The 15,640-nt window shown below is 41.8% G+C and overlaps 2 protein-coding genes across 3 annotated transcripts; both read left to right on the top strand.

Annotated features, from left to right (window-relative positions):
- The first annotated feature begins 1,451 nt into the window (after window positions 1-1,451).
- LOC109632181 (probable rhodanese domain-containing dual specificity protein phosphatase) lies at window positions 1,452-2,301 on the top strand. The gene has a single exon (XM_020091345.2). The coding sequence runs from the start codon at window positions 1,593-1,595 to the stop codon at window positions 2,172-2,174; it is 582 nt and encodes a 193-aa protein (XP_019946904.1). The 5' UTR covers window positions 1,452-1,592; the 3' UTR covers window positions 2,175-2,301.
- A 1,442-nt stretch (window positions 2,302-3,743) lies between these two features.
- Window positions 3,744-15,601, top strand: p4ha1b (prolyl 4-hydroxylase, alpha polypeptide I b). 2 transcript variants are annotated; one of them, XM_020095050.2, is made up of 15 exons: window positions 3,744-4,101; window positions 7,124-7,206; window positions 7,377-7,473; window positions 7,636-7,787; window positions 8,186-8,323; window positions 8,519-8,758; window positions 9,071-9,288; window positions 9,369-9,545; window positions 10,605-10,675; window positions 12,321-12,420; window positions 12,583-12,636; window positions 12,723-12,788; window positions 13,178-13,246; window positions 13,644-13,740; window positions 13,848-15,601. In XM_020095050.2, the coding sequence occupies exons 1-15, from the start codon at window positions 4,088-4,090 to the stop codon at window positions 13,916-13,918; spliced, it is 1,647 nt and encodes a 548-aa protein (XP_019950609.1). In that variant the 5' UTR covers window positions 3,744-4,087; the 3' UTR covers window positions 13,919-15,601. The 2 variants fall into 2 exon arrangements, with proteins under 2 accessions (XP_019950609.1, XP_019950590.1); XM_020095031.2 differs by lacking the exon at window positions 10,605-10,675 and adding an exon at window positions 9,765-9,835.
- The last annotated feature ends 39 nt before the right edge of the window (window positions 15,602-15,640 follow it).

The following is a 15,640-nucleotide window of genomic DNA, read 5'->3' as shown; positions in this document are numbered from 1 at the left end:
TTCTGCATGGTGGGTTTTCTTGATTTATTTCTCAGAGTTTGTTTTTACAACATGTATCTGTTTCTTAGTGCAGCATGTTCTTCTATTGAAGGCCCCTGATGGGAAAGGTTGATGCATCTGCCAAATGACTTTATCAAGATGGGTGTAGTACTGTCCAGGTAAATCTTTTTTTTTACTGAAATCTAATTGTTTAATCATCATCAACCGTCTGAGATTGTTTGTGCATCGGTTTGTGTCAGAGTGAACAGCCGTTGTCGAGCGGCCTCCAGAGAGCCTGTCAACTCATTCCAAACAGAGAGCAGCATCTTTGACAGAGAAGCCAATAGTACAGGCAGTGACCATTCCTCCATCATACCGACCCAGAACAAAGGTAAAGGTTGTATTTCGGACTTCTAACTTGCACACAGAAAATTAAGCACACACACAACTACACACATTCAGACCCACTTTGCATTTCCTCATCGGTGTGTGAGCCAGAGGAGGTGCTGGTTCCTGCTCTTCCAGAAACAGCTTGTGTGGAGCGAGGCTACATCACCCCACAGCAAGCGTACAACCTGCTGTGCGCAGAGGAGGGCCAGCCTGCCTTACACGATCCATACTATATCCTCATCCTGGACTGCCGCAGTGCAGAGAGGTGGGCACTGCACAGATACTGAACATCCCCAGCAGGACATGAACTTAAAGTTACCAGCTTTGAATGAAAACTTGTTTTAACACAAAGGAAAAAGGCATAGAAATTTGTACAGAGTTGTATTACTTTGAGCAGTAGTTTCTTTGTTTATCCAATTATGTTCGAATTTTGGAAAATGTAGTTTTTTTTGGTCATAAGAGGAGCTCATATATATGTTTTATATAACAGTTTTTGGACATTTTATCTATTTTGAATTGTAGGTTTGGCAATCCTCTATATTTCCCTTACTGTCAACAAATTCCATGAAAATATGAAAACCAAAAATGAAAAGACGTACAGTGAAAATAGTGAAAGCAGAGTTATGATACATGTGCATTTAAAGATTTACTGTGTGCGTTAGGTACAAGGATTGCCATGTGGTGACAGCGCGGGCCGCTGTGACGGTGATCCACCCTCAGCTGGGCTGTCTGATCAGCTGTATAGATCTGCAGAAGTATTCTATAATACTGCTGTACGCAGAGGAAGGATGCAGCCCAGGTCAGCAACGCACTTCCATGTTCTCCCACAAACACACATGCAGAGAAGAACATAAACTGGACAACATGAGTCTGTGTCAATGATTAAGTCAGATCACTGCATGTGGCAAAGACATTTTCTACAGACATTCATGATCCACAGAGGATGAATCCAAACTGACTTTGGTAATCACCAAGCAGGTCGACATTTTGTTCTTAGATTGACATGAAATTCGTTGAAGAATTTCATGGCCCACTCTGAACAAGTTTTTAAGACTCTGGTGATCTTTTAACTTTTTATCCAGCACCACATTCAAAATTTGTCAGTGCCAAGAACATGACTGTAGACTGTTCTTAATTGTTTCCACATTTCAGTGGGTAGTTTGAAGGCCAGGACTGACTCCCCAGACCTCCAGCGCTGTTTCTTCCAGCTCAGTAATCTGGGAATGGATCCTGTCATCTTGCTGGGGGGATTCTCAGCCTTCTACATCCTCTACCCATTCCTGTGCACACCACGTATGGTCCTGCTTGAACCTGAGCGGCACACCCTCACCATCTATCCCTCAGAGATCCTGGAAGGAGCTCTCTACCAGGGCTCAGCCCCCCAGGCCTCCGACTACCGCATCATCAAAAATCTACACATCACGCACGTGGTCAACGCCACCGCCAACTACCCTGACGCTTTCCCTAACACGCTGTGCTACCTGCGGCTGTGTCTGAGCGACGATGCCCAGCAGGACCTGGTGGAGGCCCTGCCCCTGGCGTCCAGCTTCATCAACACGGCACTGAGGGGTGAGCCGGCTGGTCGTGTCCTGGTCCACTGTAGCATGGGCAGGAGTCGCAGCTCGGCACTAACGCTGGCCTTCCTCATGGAGCACCGGCGCTGGTCCTTGCTTCATGCCCTGCACTGGCTGAAGGAGAGGAGGGCCTGCACGGCACCCAACGTGAACTTCCTGCGTCAGCTGCTGACCTTTGAGGAGCAGCTGTTTGGGAGAAGACTCACCTCCCTGGACGACATCCGCCGATGACTGCAGAATGGGAATGAAAAGCTCTTTCTGCAGAGCACATTGAAAGAAAATGTATTTTACTTCCCACAGTTCATGTTGAGAGAATGTATAAAATAAGCTGAGACTAAACAAACAGATTTGGATTTTGAACTGCAAGAAAGACTGGATATGAATATATTTCCCCCCACAAGTGTGACTTTAACCTTGCCTCACCATCAAGCTCCACACAGTGTTTCTTGTCAATTACAACAGTATTCATACAAATGTTTAAGTATGTGACCTGCGTATGAATCTGTATAATCCCTGGTATGGTGTTTTGTTTAGTGATAGTTGATGTAATGTAAAATGTACATTAAGTTTCAAGTTTAACAATTAACAATTCAACAATTTAAATTAAAATAAAAACAAGGTAGAAAGAGCTTACAATATAAAATGTTGTTGTTGTGTGTCCCTTCGTCGTAGACAACACTGGTGGTAGATGTCCTGGACGGCTGAGAGACTGCCAGGACATCTATCCAGTGATGGGTTGTGCCATCTCTACCGCTCTCTGCACTGTGATGCAGCCTGTCAGCAAGCTCTCGATGGTTCACCAGTAGAAGTTTGTGAGGATGCTGGCATTTATTCCACATTTCTGCAGTCTCCAAAGAAAAAAAACCTGCTGACGAGCTCTCTTGACCGTGGTGCATTAGTCTATTTATTACATTTTACATTACAAATTATTCTTCCCATCATAGTTTCTCAGACTGAAATGTAATGTCTTCAAATTTGTCCAACAAAACCAAAAGGTATTTAATTTTAAGCTAGAAGGTTTTGAATATTTGCTATTTATATGATTATCATTCATCCAGTATCTGTACTGCTTGTCCTTTTGATGGTCCACGGTGGAAACCGGAGCCAATCCCAGCTGACAATGGGCACGAGGTAGAGTACACCCTGGACAGAATCACACTACCATTCACAGTACTGTCAATTTATAGAGTCTCCTACTATCCTAACCTCAATCTGCAAACTCCACTCAGACAGACCCAAGAGGAACTGGGATTCAGACCAGGGACCACAGTGATGGTGCTCTCATACTCTCATGCTTGACTTGCTCCAGGACGGGCCTGCAAATACCCAGAATTCATCACAGTCCCATTCATACTGCATACATCACGCACACATGTGTGCATCTGGAAATGATGCAGTCAGTTTTAACAGCCTTGCTATATACACACAAACACACACACACACACACACACAAACACACACACACACACACACACACACACACACACACACTTTTAGCTCCACCCTCCTGACCTCAGATGCATGCAGCAGGAATTCCCTCCCTCCAGTCACAGCTTTGGGTTTGGGAGGAAGGAATTTTCTGGAATGGGGGAGAAAAAGGAAAGAATGTGAAACGGGAGGAAAGCAAAAAGAAAACTTAAAATTAAGAACAATCAAAATGTGCAATGCTGAAGTCATGGTCAACACTTCACAACCTCACAAATCAACAGTTTGTAGTGTGGTTGAAAATCTAATCTTTCTCCTTCTTGCATAACTTTCTCAACACGTGGCAAACGAGTGACGACACACTCTCATTTCTCTTTTTTTTTTCATGAAAAACCATAAATACGGATCCGTGTGTGTGCAGCCTCTCCACGGGTCAAGACGTCTGCAGACACCTCCCCGTTGCTTCCACAGACGCCAGCCCCCTTATAGTAAGAGGCGGCCGGGCGAATGTGAGGATCTGCACGTACTCGCTGAGATCCACTAACTGAGATCCACCTCTTACCACCAGATGGCCAGCAGTGCATCACCGGAACACCACTGATAGGAAGAGCCCGGTCCGTGCTCGTCTCTCTCACCGATCCCAGTGCACGGAGTCCGGCTGCAGGAGCTGAGGGGAACCCGACGACCGAGCCGCTCGCATTCTTGCTAACTCCCCCTGGATGCTCTCGTCAAGGTAAATAAATAAAAAACCCCTCACTCCTTGAATGGGATAAAATAACCAAAGCTGACACGTGTAAAAACTTTAATTATCTGACAGTTCTCGTGTCAACTGCGGGTATTCGCAGTGTGTTTTCAGTCGGGACCGTTAGACGAAGCTAATTTCCATTATTTTCAAAGTTAAGTTAGCTTGGCGCTAAGCTAGCAGAAAACTAGCTTAACTTTGTTGGAAACTATGCACTTTGTGATGGTTCTGGCGTGTGGGGGAAACGATGTCATCGGAGTGGGCAGATGAACGAGGGGGTGAAGTGAGCGAATTCAGCGAAAGAAAGGCGAGAAAATACATAGTAATGAAAATAATAGTTAGCATTTTGTGCGTGAAAGTAGCGTCAATGTGGAGGAATACCGATGCAGTGCAGCTGCCTCCATCCAGCTCTGTGTTGAAACAGGAATGCATTGATTTTATTTCTGTGCAGTCAATATATCTGACTTCAGTAGTCACACAGTCTGGTGCACATCGCGACTAGGAGCTGATATTAGTGGGAATATTTGCACCATAACAAATCCAACTTCTCCCTCCAGACTAGTTTAGGAGTAAGTAACCCAACAGCCTCCAGGTATTAGTCGCCCCCCCCCTGCTGTTAGTCAGTTAGCATGGGGTTATCGACAGGTTACTGCAGGTTCAAGTATTTCAGTCCCCCGGCTCCACGGTGCAGTCTGTGCAGCCCTCTCATGAGCTGTCTCCGGCGGGGAGGGGCGAGGACGTGGCAGTCCTCCTCCGTCCACATCCTGCGAAACCTCCGGTGCAACCTGACTCCTCTGCTGCTCTCCCTGTGGAGCCCGGACGAGGAGGAGGAGGAGAAGAAGAAGAAGACAACACAGCTCAGGGCAGGAGGAGAGAGGAGACGTCTGTCATTTGATCAGAAGCTCAGCAGCTGTGGTCTCATCAGATTGGGAAAATTAAAAGCCCTTGAATTTCTAGCACAGAACTTTTTTTTGCACAGGATTCATTCATTCATTCAGCAGCAGTGAGGTTCTCACGTTAGGATGATAACTGTGGAATACTGCAGAGTTTCCTCAAGGTGTTTCATAGCTTTGTTCATTTTAATATAGGTCAGTAACTTTGTCCAGGAAACAATAGCCGGACACAACAGTGACGTAAAATCCCAAAGTCAGCACAAACCACAAAGCCAGAATGAGCTGGATTTTTTTGGGGGGGGGCTGATGTCGACACCGATATTAGAGAGTGAAACATTTGATATCAATATAAAAACTGATATGATTCCTAAAATGTAATTGGTATTTTACAGTTGCACCATAAACTTACCAAATATATAGAACATGAACTGAGAAATGAGATATATTTAAAAATGTAAAATATGAATATAAACATAGATTCATACATTTATTCTGTACAATAAGTTTTAATTTCATCAAACATAAACACCAGTATATATGAAAGGCTGATTTTTATTGGCCAGTCTCAAACAAAGCATACATTTATTATTTTATGGAGGTAATATTTGCGAGAATTAAGAACATTAAGAAGAGTCATATAATGAACATGCAAACCTAGTTTACTTATAACTTTTGAGGTCCTGAAAAATACTGCAGCCAAATTATCCTGAAGAATTTTCCGTGTTCTGTCTAAACAAGTGTCTCCGCAGGTTAAATGTTAAATGGTTTGTGCTCCATCAGGAATGTTTTTCACATGTCACAGAACAGCGTTTATCCACAGAGACACTTTCACTACCACTCACTCTCATGTTTGGTTTGAATTATGCATCTAAATTACAACAGCTGCTCTCACAGCTTTGTCCTTGACGTTACACTTCTACAGCACAGTGGCTGTCTCCCTGTCATTACAGTAATTACATTCTACTGTTTTCTTTTATCCTGCTGGAAATCTAAGTGGCAGATGCATACTTACGGCACCACATATACAGGAAATAGTGTAGCAGCAGCAGTAAAGGATAATGGTAAATTGCGCTATGCCTAATTTAATAAATTCTCTCAGATTTATTTTCTTTCCTGCTGACCTAAATTAAAATCCCATGTGAGGTCATTCTTTTATTTTCACTGAACTTTCGTTCAAATTCTGAACCTGCCTGAGCTTGTTGTCTGCTTCCAGTAGAAGACTTTTCATGCAAATCTACGTAGATGGGCAGTTCGTGCAAGAACTTTATGAACATACTTTGCTGCTAGGTGTATGTGTGTACTTGTGAAGCAAAGAGTATATGTGGGTGTATTTTTCCTTGTATGCATGTGCAAATTTTATATATACGTTATTGTATTATACATATATTTCATGTCATAATCAGCACAAAATATTTTTTTTATTTTTACAAAATATGGAGTCCATTCCATATTTTGAACTCACTAATGGATCTAGAAAAACTGGCATGGTCAGTTCACAAATCTCATACAGAAGTGGAAAGTTACAGTCCAAGCACTCTTGAGATACTGTGTGTACACAGAATTTCCTGGACATACCTTGTCATGTCCTGTCTGTCTGTGTTGTGCTCTGATTTCTGTGTATATGAGCTGAAAGATCACAGTGGTAGTCACAGCTGTGCCAACTCCAAAGCCCAACCAGACACTAACATCAACCACAGACTTATATTTGGCTTTGTGTGGCGGGTAGGAGGCTGCACTTACGAGGTCCAAGTCTTTTTAGTTCAAGGCTTTGATTATTCATTTTGCTTTGCTATTTTATAGCTATTTTCTCATGACCAGATCCAACTGACTAGCTCTTTTAAATGCCTCTTATAACACATGTTTATATGTGTATTGTCAGGATCTGAATTGACCCTCAACATTTTAAAACCGTCCCTGATCTTAAAGGCTACTTTTTTTTTTTAAATAGAGCTAACAACCATGTTTTCAATTTGTAGATTGCAAAAACAAAGTTGCTTCAAACAAATCTTTAGTTTTGAGAGTGCTGCCAACATTGGTCTCACATGACACTCAATGATTAACCTTCAGTTTTCAAGTACTTTTTAAAAATAACTAATTTAATTCTCTCACCCTTTGTTTAGGATGGAGCTGTTAAGTTGGTGCTTACTGTTGCTGAGCTGCCTGCCGTTGTTCTCAGCCCACAATGACTTCTTCACCTCCATAGGTAAAAAAATCAAGCAACATATGGCACTGATGTTCTAAATAAATAGTCTCTCCACTGAACGTGCATATTTAACTAAACATAGAAAATGCCATCTTACAACACAAAATGATAAGATGTGAATCCATGTGTAATTCGTCATTGCAGTACTGATTATGTCTCTGACTCCTCAGGCCAGATGACAGATCTGTTATACACAGAGAAAGACCTCGTCACCTCTCTAAAGGACTACATCAAAGCAGAGGAGAACAAGCTTGAACAGGTGAAACGGTGAGTTTGTGGAAAAGGATGAAACACATATATGCGTCTATCTACACAATTGTACCAAATGGTCCATATAAACAGTCCATAACACTTATTGTTAAAATGTACGATTGCTTGTGGATTCAATTGTGAGCAATGCATCTTACTTTATTACTTTCTTTGTGATAGGTGGGCTGATAAGCTGGATTCGTTGACAGCCACAGCCATACTGGACCCCGAGGGCTTCCTGGGGCATCCTGTGAACGCCTTCAAATTGATGAAGAGACTCAACACAGAGTGGGGTGACCTGGAGAGCCTTGTCCTCAGTGACACCACTGATGGTACGGATAAAGAAAACCTGGTTCACATTACAACTCAACAACAATCTTGTATGCCGATACTACCTCGTAGTTTGGTGTTTTGTGCCAGATCCGATAATAATTAAATTAAAGCAAATCAAAAAGTTAAAGAAAAATAATTTTAACACAAATCCAGGGAAGATCTTTATTTATGTTGTGCAGCATATTTGTTCCAGACATACAGTATTTCAGTAGAAGTTTCTGAGGTAAAAGAGAACATGACTCATTCATTTTCTCCACATGTGGCTTAATGGAACTATATCTTTCAAGATAACAGTCGCATTTGGAAAGAGTATATATTTTTCACAAGGCTGAGTTTTATTTATTCCACACAGAATCATCCTATATCTCTTCTGTCCTTTTCTGTCTATCTCTCCTAGGATTCATTTCCAACCTCACCATCCAGAGACAGTACTTCCCGACAGATGAGGACCAAACTGGGGCTGCTAAAGCTCTCCTCCGATTACAAGACACATACAGATTGGACGCTAACACAATCTCTGTAGGAGACCTTCCTGGTAAGGGCCTTAAATCAGTGCACACCACATCTATCTGTGGTCAACCTTTTTTCAGGAAGTTATTAATACAAATCACAAACAAAGTGAGTGTGAAGCAACAGAAGGTTATTCCTGGTTTCTGTGTGATTTGCATTATAAGCAATGTGATTTAGTTTTTTATGTTAATGCTTCCATCTTGTACCCTCTACACACTAGGAGTGAAACACAAGAGCCATATGACAGTAGAGGACTGTTACGAGTTGGGGAAAATCGCCTACTCCGATGTTGATTACTACCACACAGAGCTTTGGATGGCCCAGGCCCTGAAGCAGCTCGATGAGGGAGAAGAGTCCACTTTAGACAAGGTGACGGTGCTTGACTACCTCAGCTATGCAATCTACCAGCAGGGGGATATAGATCGCGCCCTTGTGTTCACCATGAGGCTGCTTGAACTGGGTGAGTCTCTATACACAAAGTATTTTTACAACATGTTTTGCAAAGGGAAGTGATATTTTCAATGCATTGACAACACAGCAGAAGTGAAACCAAAACATCTTAGTCGCCATTAATTGAAAGGCTGCTGTGTAGGTCATAAACTCTGCCTCCATGTAGATGGGACATGGCTTTATTACAGCTTTTTTCAGAATTACTTTCATAAAGTAGAATCTGGACAGTGCTAAACACCATCCAGGTATAGCTGATAGCCTGTATCGCTATTTGTGATGACCAGTATTACTATACTGTTGGTTTTGGATTTTTCCTATGTAGACCCAGAGCACCAGCGAGCCAAGGGCAACCGGAAGTACTTTGAGTTCCAGTTGGAGAAGCAAAAAAAGGCTGAGGAGAGTGAACGTCTAGTGCAGAAGGAGCAAGGCATAAAAGGAACAAGTGAAAAGAAGAAGAAGCCCAGAAAGAACATCACCAATCAGCAGGTTCCTGAGAGGAAGAAGTATGAGATGCTTTGTCGTGGGGAGGGCATCAGAATGGTGAGGAAGTCAAAGAGACACACAATTTCCAACTTTTAGTTTATACCTCCTTAATAACGTCTTTCCCTGTCTCTTGGTAGACCCCCCGGAGGCAGAGCCGACTGTTCTGTCGTTACTTTGACAACAAACACAACCCCAGTTATGTGCTGTCACCTGTCAAACAGCAAGATGAGTGGGACCGCCCCTACATTGTCCGCTACCTTGATATCATTTCAGACAAAGAAATGGAAAGGGTCAAGCAACTGGCAAAGCCAAGAGTAAGTATTTCTTCCATGCTCCCTTGTCATACATAAACACAATGGTCACAACAGTTTATCATTAAAATCTAGTGAGTGTTAGGATTTTTTAATTTCTGCTGTGGAGTTGATAATGTTGAGGGGTGGGATGTCAAAGCTGTGAGGCTGGTTCATATGTTGGACAAGCACACAGACACACACATCTTTGTGTGTGGGTAAATCGTGTCCCTGGCTTCACAGCTGCGCAGGGCCACCATCTCCAACCCCATCACAGGAGTGCTGGAGACAGCTCCATACCGGATCAGCAAAAGGTAAGGCAGAGCCAGGAGCCGCCAAGAACAGAGGATGACGTAGGAGAGAGCTGAGAGGGGAAAGTGAGGATTTCTCCTTTTTCCCTCAGCGTGTCATTCCATCTCTCCTGTGTATTCCTGTCTGTCCATATCGATTTCGCCGTTTCTCCGCCCCTACCAAAGCTCAAAGGCTCTTGAGCTGAAGCACAGGATCCAAATGAGAATAATCAGAGCATACACATTTTGGTTTATAGGTCTTGCTTTTTCCAAATTCATTATCTTGTGGTGCTATTTCAAAAATTGAAGAAAAACAAGATACATGTATCATTGGAACAACTGTTCTTTGGAGGAATATTGTTTGGATTCTGCTGCTGCTCTTGTGGAACTTGTGTGGATATGTTTCTGCTCAGGAGTCTGCTATAGAAAAGTAACACAAGAAGTTAGAGGAGGGGGAAAGTGTGTTACTTCTTCTGCCAGTTAATATTAACATAGTTGCTTTTTTTTGAGCCAGGATGTGTATCAGAGTCGTTAAATCCAGTTTCTGAAAATGAGATTTGGTTTCTAGCATTGCCTCATGAAACACGTCTCTTGGGCTTTCTGAAGAATAACATTGACAACTAGTGACCACATCTGCCTTTTCTCTCTCTCTCTCTTATTTCTCTCTCATTCCTTCTCTTGCTTTCCACTCATCCTCCTGTGTGAACCAAACTGTCCTTTTTTCCCCCCCTCCTTTTTGTAATCTTTTTTTCCCCCTCAACCTTTGTGTCCTTGTGCCGCGGAACTACTGTAGTTAAGGCGAGCCACGGTGCATGACCCCAAAACTGGGAAACTCACTACAGCCCAGTACAGAGTCTCCAAGAGGTAAGGGGCACAGGTCTACAGGGAGGGCCACCTTCCCCTCCTCCATATTTAACTCCATCTTTATCTCTGCGCCCTGGCTGACACACTAATTCAGCCGTGCACCAAGCTAACCACGGAACAACAATGAAAATGTTAAGTTTCCACCATGAAAACTTAACAGATGCGGTTTTAATTTGGTTCAAGTGAAAAGTTTAGCACTTCTCTACCAAGACACCAAACTGTGCTAAAAAATCATTTAAACCAAGTTAAATATTCCTCTTTCGTTTTTTGGTGTAACTGAACTTGTCTTTGCCTAAATAATTTTGGTATTTTCATAGAACTGCGCAGTTGACAGGCTGTTTTCTTTACCTCAAGTTGTACAGTATGTGATGTCCAGGAAATCTCTATTCCCAATTGCACTTTCCAGGAATGAGGCTGTATCACATTCTCATACGAGCTCATGACAGCTGCTGTGGCTCTACTGTGCTTCTTTAACTTCTATATCAGCAAGAAACTTCCAAAACTTGAGTCTGGATGTGCAAATACACAGATGTAAACTGCAAATGTACTTTAAATTTATTTTGCAGATATATTTGTCATTGTTAAACGTTCACCCCACCCTAAAAATAGAAGGTTTGGCATCCCACCAAAACCCCAAGTTTCTTTGGTTTTACTCCTCCTGGTAATAAATGTGAGTGTGGAGATGTGGCCATAAGGGTGTGGTGTCCCTTTCATGTTTTGTGTGTGTACGTGCTGGCCAGCACGTATTTCCAAATTCACTGCAAATCTAGTGAGATGCAACAGATGGATGAACTCAGAAGAGGCTGACCCGTCTCCCATAAGGAAAGAATTTGTTGGCTCACATTTGGTCCAGCATTCCGTCTAAGATTATTACTCATTATAAACACAAACTTTGAATGATAAAATAGAATCACACAAACACATTTCCAGTTAGAAAGTCTGATAAAATGTCACCTTGCAGGGGTGGGACTTGAGTCAGATGCCTGAAGAAATTCACTAAATTTGAGTTTTGGAATTTATTTTTTAATTTTGTATTTGTCTCGTGTGATGCTGACTTTATAGTAATAACATGGTTCTTAATACACAGTGTGGTTGGATGGGTTTTTTATATGTGGATAATTGAAAAAAAAGAGCCAATTAACTCTTTAATGTGGTCTGCAGAACATGAGTTGTGACATGTTTTAATCGTTTACCAGAAATAGTTTGTTGCAAGCTCAGTTAAGAGCAGAGCAGCCTTCACTCAGACTGGGGTGTGGGAGTGAGTATGAAAGGCAGGTAGTGTCAGGGTTAAATCCATGAAAATATTGTGTCAGTCCTCAACCAGACACGTGTGCAAAATGTCCACAAGACTCAGTCTGAATTCAGGACAACCATGTACCCTGAGCTGATTGGAGTATCTGAATCTTGGGTTTTTCTTTTCTTTTACATTTTCCTCTCCACTTCATTTTCCTGTCATCTGATAGTAACGCACAGCTTCACTTTCTGTTTGAGCTTGTCATGGCAAGTTTGCAGCATGAGATCTCTGTCGCCTGTTTTAGAAGAAATCTTTACCACCATCTAGTGGACAAATGTGTCCCTCACTGACGAACGGTTGTGCATGTTGCCCTTATTTCTCAACCGGTCTGCTTTCCATCCTGTATTCCAGTGCATGGCTCACTGGCTATGAAGACCCCTTGATTGAAAAGATCAACCAGAGAATTGAAGATCTCACAGGGCTGGAAATGGACACTGCAGAAGAGTTGCAGGTAAAAATCCAGACCTTGTTTCTATTGAACCTACATAGTTTATATTTGCATGTAAAAAAATAAACAGTCTTTGGGAAACCTTGTTTTGTAAATGTCATTATTGTTGGGAAAACTGTTTGGTACATTTGTGAGACCTAAATCATATTTTATCGATCTCTACAGGTTGCGAATTATGGTGTTGGAGGTCAATACGAACCTCACTTTGACTTTGGAAGGGTAAGACCCTTTGTAATTGACAAGTTCATTTCTAGGTAGTGGTAACATGGCAGGACGTTAAACCTGATGTTTACTCTTCTCCACAGAAAGATGAGCCAGATGCTTTCAAAGAGCTCGGCACTGGGAACCGCATCGCAACATGGCTTTTCTACGTGAGTGAACTTGTTGAATACAAAGTATTTTCTGGCCAAATTTACTCTTTACTCAGTATTCTACATGTGACACTCACTCTTTATTTACATGTATATACATTTTAAACAGCGAGGACATGAATAGGAAAACAGGAGAAAAAAATACGGCGATAGAATCTGAGTAGTCCCATACTCACCAAAGTAACATACAAGTTAAAGTGGGACCTGCTACACTATCAGGCAGTAAGGAGGAAGCTGTATTTGATGGAAGTGGGAAAGGGATGAAGCAAAATATCAAATGGGATCATAACCAGTCAACCTAGATTGAAGACAAACATACATTTTGTTTTGAATGTTAACATAAATGTTCCCCCTGTAGTGACATGACCCCTGAACTCTCTCTGTTGTAGATGAGTGATGTCTCAGCAGGTGGAGCCACAGTTTTTCCAGATGTTGGTGCAGCAGTTTGGCCCCGAAAGGTAAATAAGTTCTCATACTTCACTTCATAACATCCACTATTACTGTCTCACTAAATGTTAGTTCAATATATGGAATTCCCAGCTGTTTTCATTTGTTTTATAGGTTAATATGAACACAAATAAAAATGAATTTATTAATGCTGTGCCATGTTGTCACACAACAGAATTCTCTCATCCATGTAAAAAGCCAATTTGTCTGTGTTATAGAACATTTCTCAATTTTCCATACATTTAAGTAATCACAGACAAACAAATATGTACTCAGTTTATTTCTAATTATTATTTAAAATGTCAAAATGCTTAATTTTAGTCAGTTTAGGATATTGAGACTGATACTCTGTTCCTGGAGGTTGTTCACTGCTGCTAACCTCTCCTGCCTGTTGTCTGTGTGTTCCAGGGTACTGCAGTGTTCTGGTACAATTTGTTTGCTAGCGGGGAGGGTGACTACAGCACCCGACATGCAGCGTGCCCAGTGTTGGTGGGCAACAAGTGGGGTGAGCTTTAATTTGAAAGCAAGACAGATGTAGTCTTGGGTTTAAAAGATGGGTGTACATATGTTCTGGGTCTCAAGTTCTGATTGTTTTCTTTATTCCGTCTTTAGTATCAAACAAATGGATCCACGAGCGAGGCCAGGAGTGGCGGCGACCTTGTGGCCTAAATGAAACCGAATGATGAAAAAACAAATCTCCTCGTCACAGCTCTGCCCCCCGTCTCCCCTTCCTTGTGCCCACAGGACACTGTTGCAGATCACAGATGACACATGTGAATAAATGGGGCTCACTCCCTCTCTTCAAAACACTCCTGTTTTTCCCAGCTGTTACGCTCCGAGCCCCCACAGTTTGTTTGGGTTAACGTGGAGCCCCTGGACAGTGTTAGCATAGCTCTGACAGACATGTTCTTAAGGTTGTCGGGTGGTTTTGAGAAACACGCGTGTTCTTTTTCACTCCCAGGTTCTTTCTTTGCACTCTGTATGAACCATAGCTCTGTGGTGAGGTGGCATCTGTCAGGACCAGCCTCCGCCCTGCCATTTTGAACCTTAAAGGGACAGTTTTCATTTCTTACATACAGGCTAGTCTGATGCAGTATACTCATTTCATTAACAGAGCACATGGAGCTGTGGTTTTTGAGAGAATGAAATGAGTTTTAAAAACAAATAAAATTGCACGTACCTCCATCAAGGCCCAACAATCCTACATTTAAATATAATTTTATTTGTATAGCCCATATTCACAAATCTCAATTTGTCTCAGAGGTCTTAAACCTCAACAAGAGTAAGGAAAAACTACAGCTACATGATATCAGTACCCAAAATATGTCACTTCTTTTTTTGTGTCCATCAAGATCCATGAATTATTCTCTGGGAAATTTGTGAAAATATCAGAAAGACCTGATGTGAAAGAACTAGAAAAGCACTGGTTCTGTTCCTTTGTTCCGGATCCGTGCTAAAATTAAATGGATTCTTTCTTGGCCCATGTTCCACCAAGTTTCATGGTAATCATTTCAGTATTTTTTGTACAATCCTGCTGAGATACAAACATATCAATGGACCATGACCTCCTTGGCAAACAATGAGAAATGGTGGCTGTAAATTATTTCTCTGTAAAATGACATGCTCCTCCTTCATAGCAGACAAATAATTTCCACAAACTAGTTAATTCCCAGGGTTGTTCCATGCATATAATTTAACAAAGAACTGACATGTAGCAGGTTCACTGATTAAAATTTTAGCAAACTCTCCTTTTAATAACTTAGCAATAAAAGGTAAAGAAAGTGCTCTGTGAAAGGAATGAAAGGACTCGGCACATAAACTGGTCGGGGAAGGAAAACCTATGCCATGCATCATCTCATATTACAGTCATTGTTGGTCTGCCTCAAAACGTCAGTGTTTTTAACTCGTCTGAATGTCCACACTTATTGTTAGATTGGTTGTACTTGAACATACCGTGTGTATGCATGCGCACAGCTCACACCAGGTTACAGTTCCATTCATCCAATATGCTGCGTTAAAGCCAAGTGTTATATTTTGCTAAATTTAAGTTGTGATGTTTGTTCATCCGCGATTGTCCCAGTGTTTTGCACGAGCCTAAAAACAACAGAACAAGAACATTAGGAAGCGGTGGAGTGGACTGGATACACCACATTGTGCCATAACAAGTTTAAATACTTGTTTTACTTTATAGCGCGACTGATTCTAGTTGGTTTGTAACAGTGTCAGCGACCAACGCTTTTTAGAGTGTGAGAATATAATGGTTTTTCAAGGAAGAAGCATTTTATTTATATGTCCCATGTTTTTGTTTTGTTTTGTTTTAAATGAAAGTCTGATTTTTTTTTCTACAATAAAGACTGTTCTATTGACCTGAGGTCTCCTGCCGCAGTTTGTGGGTGGGTGGGTGT

Source organism: Paralichthys olivaceus, chromosome 14 (genome assembly GCF_024713975.1).
Source record: "Paralichthys olivaceus isolate ysfri-2021 chromosome 14, ASM2471397v2, whole genome shotgun sequence".
Classification (NCBI taxonomy): Eukaryota; Metazoa; Chordata; class Actinopteri; order Pleuronectiformes; family Paralichthyidae; genus Paralichthys; species Paralichthys olivaceus.
Note: the sequence above shows the minus strand (reverse complement) of the source record. Positions and strands in the feature narration are given on the sequence as shown.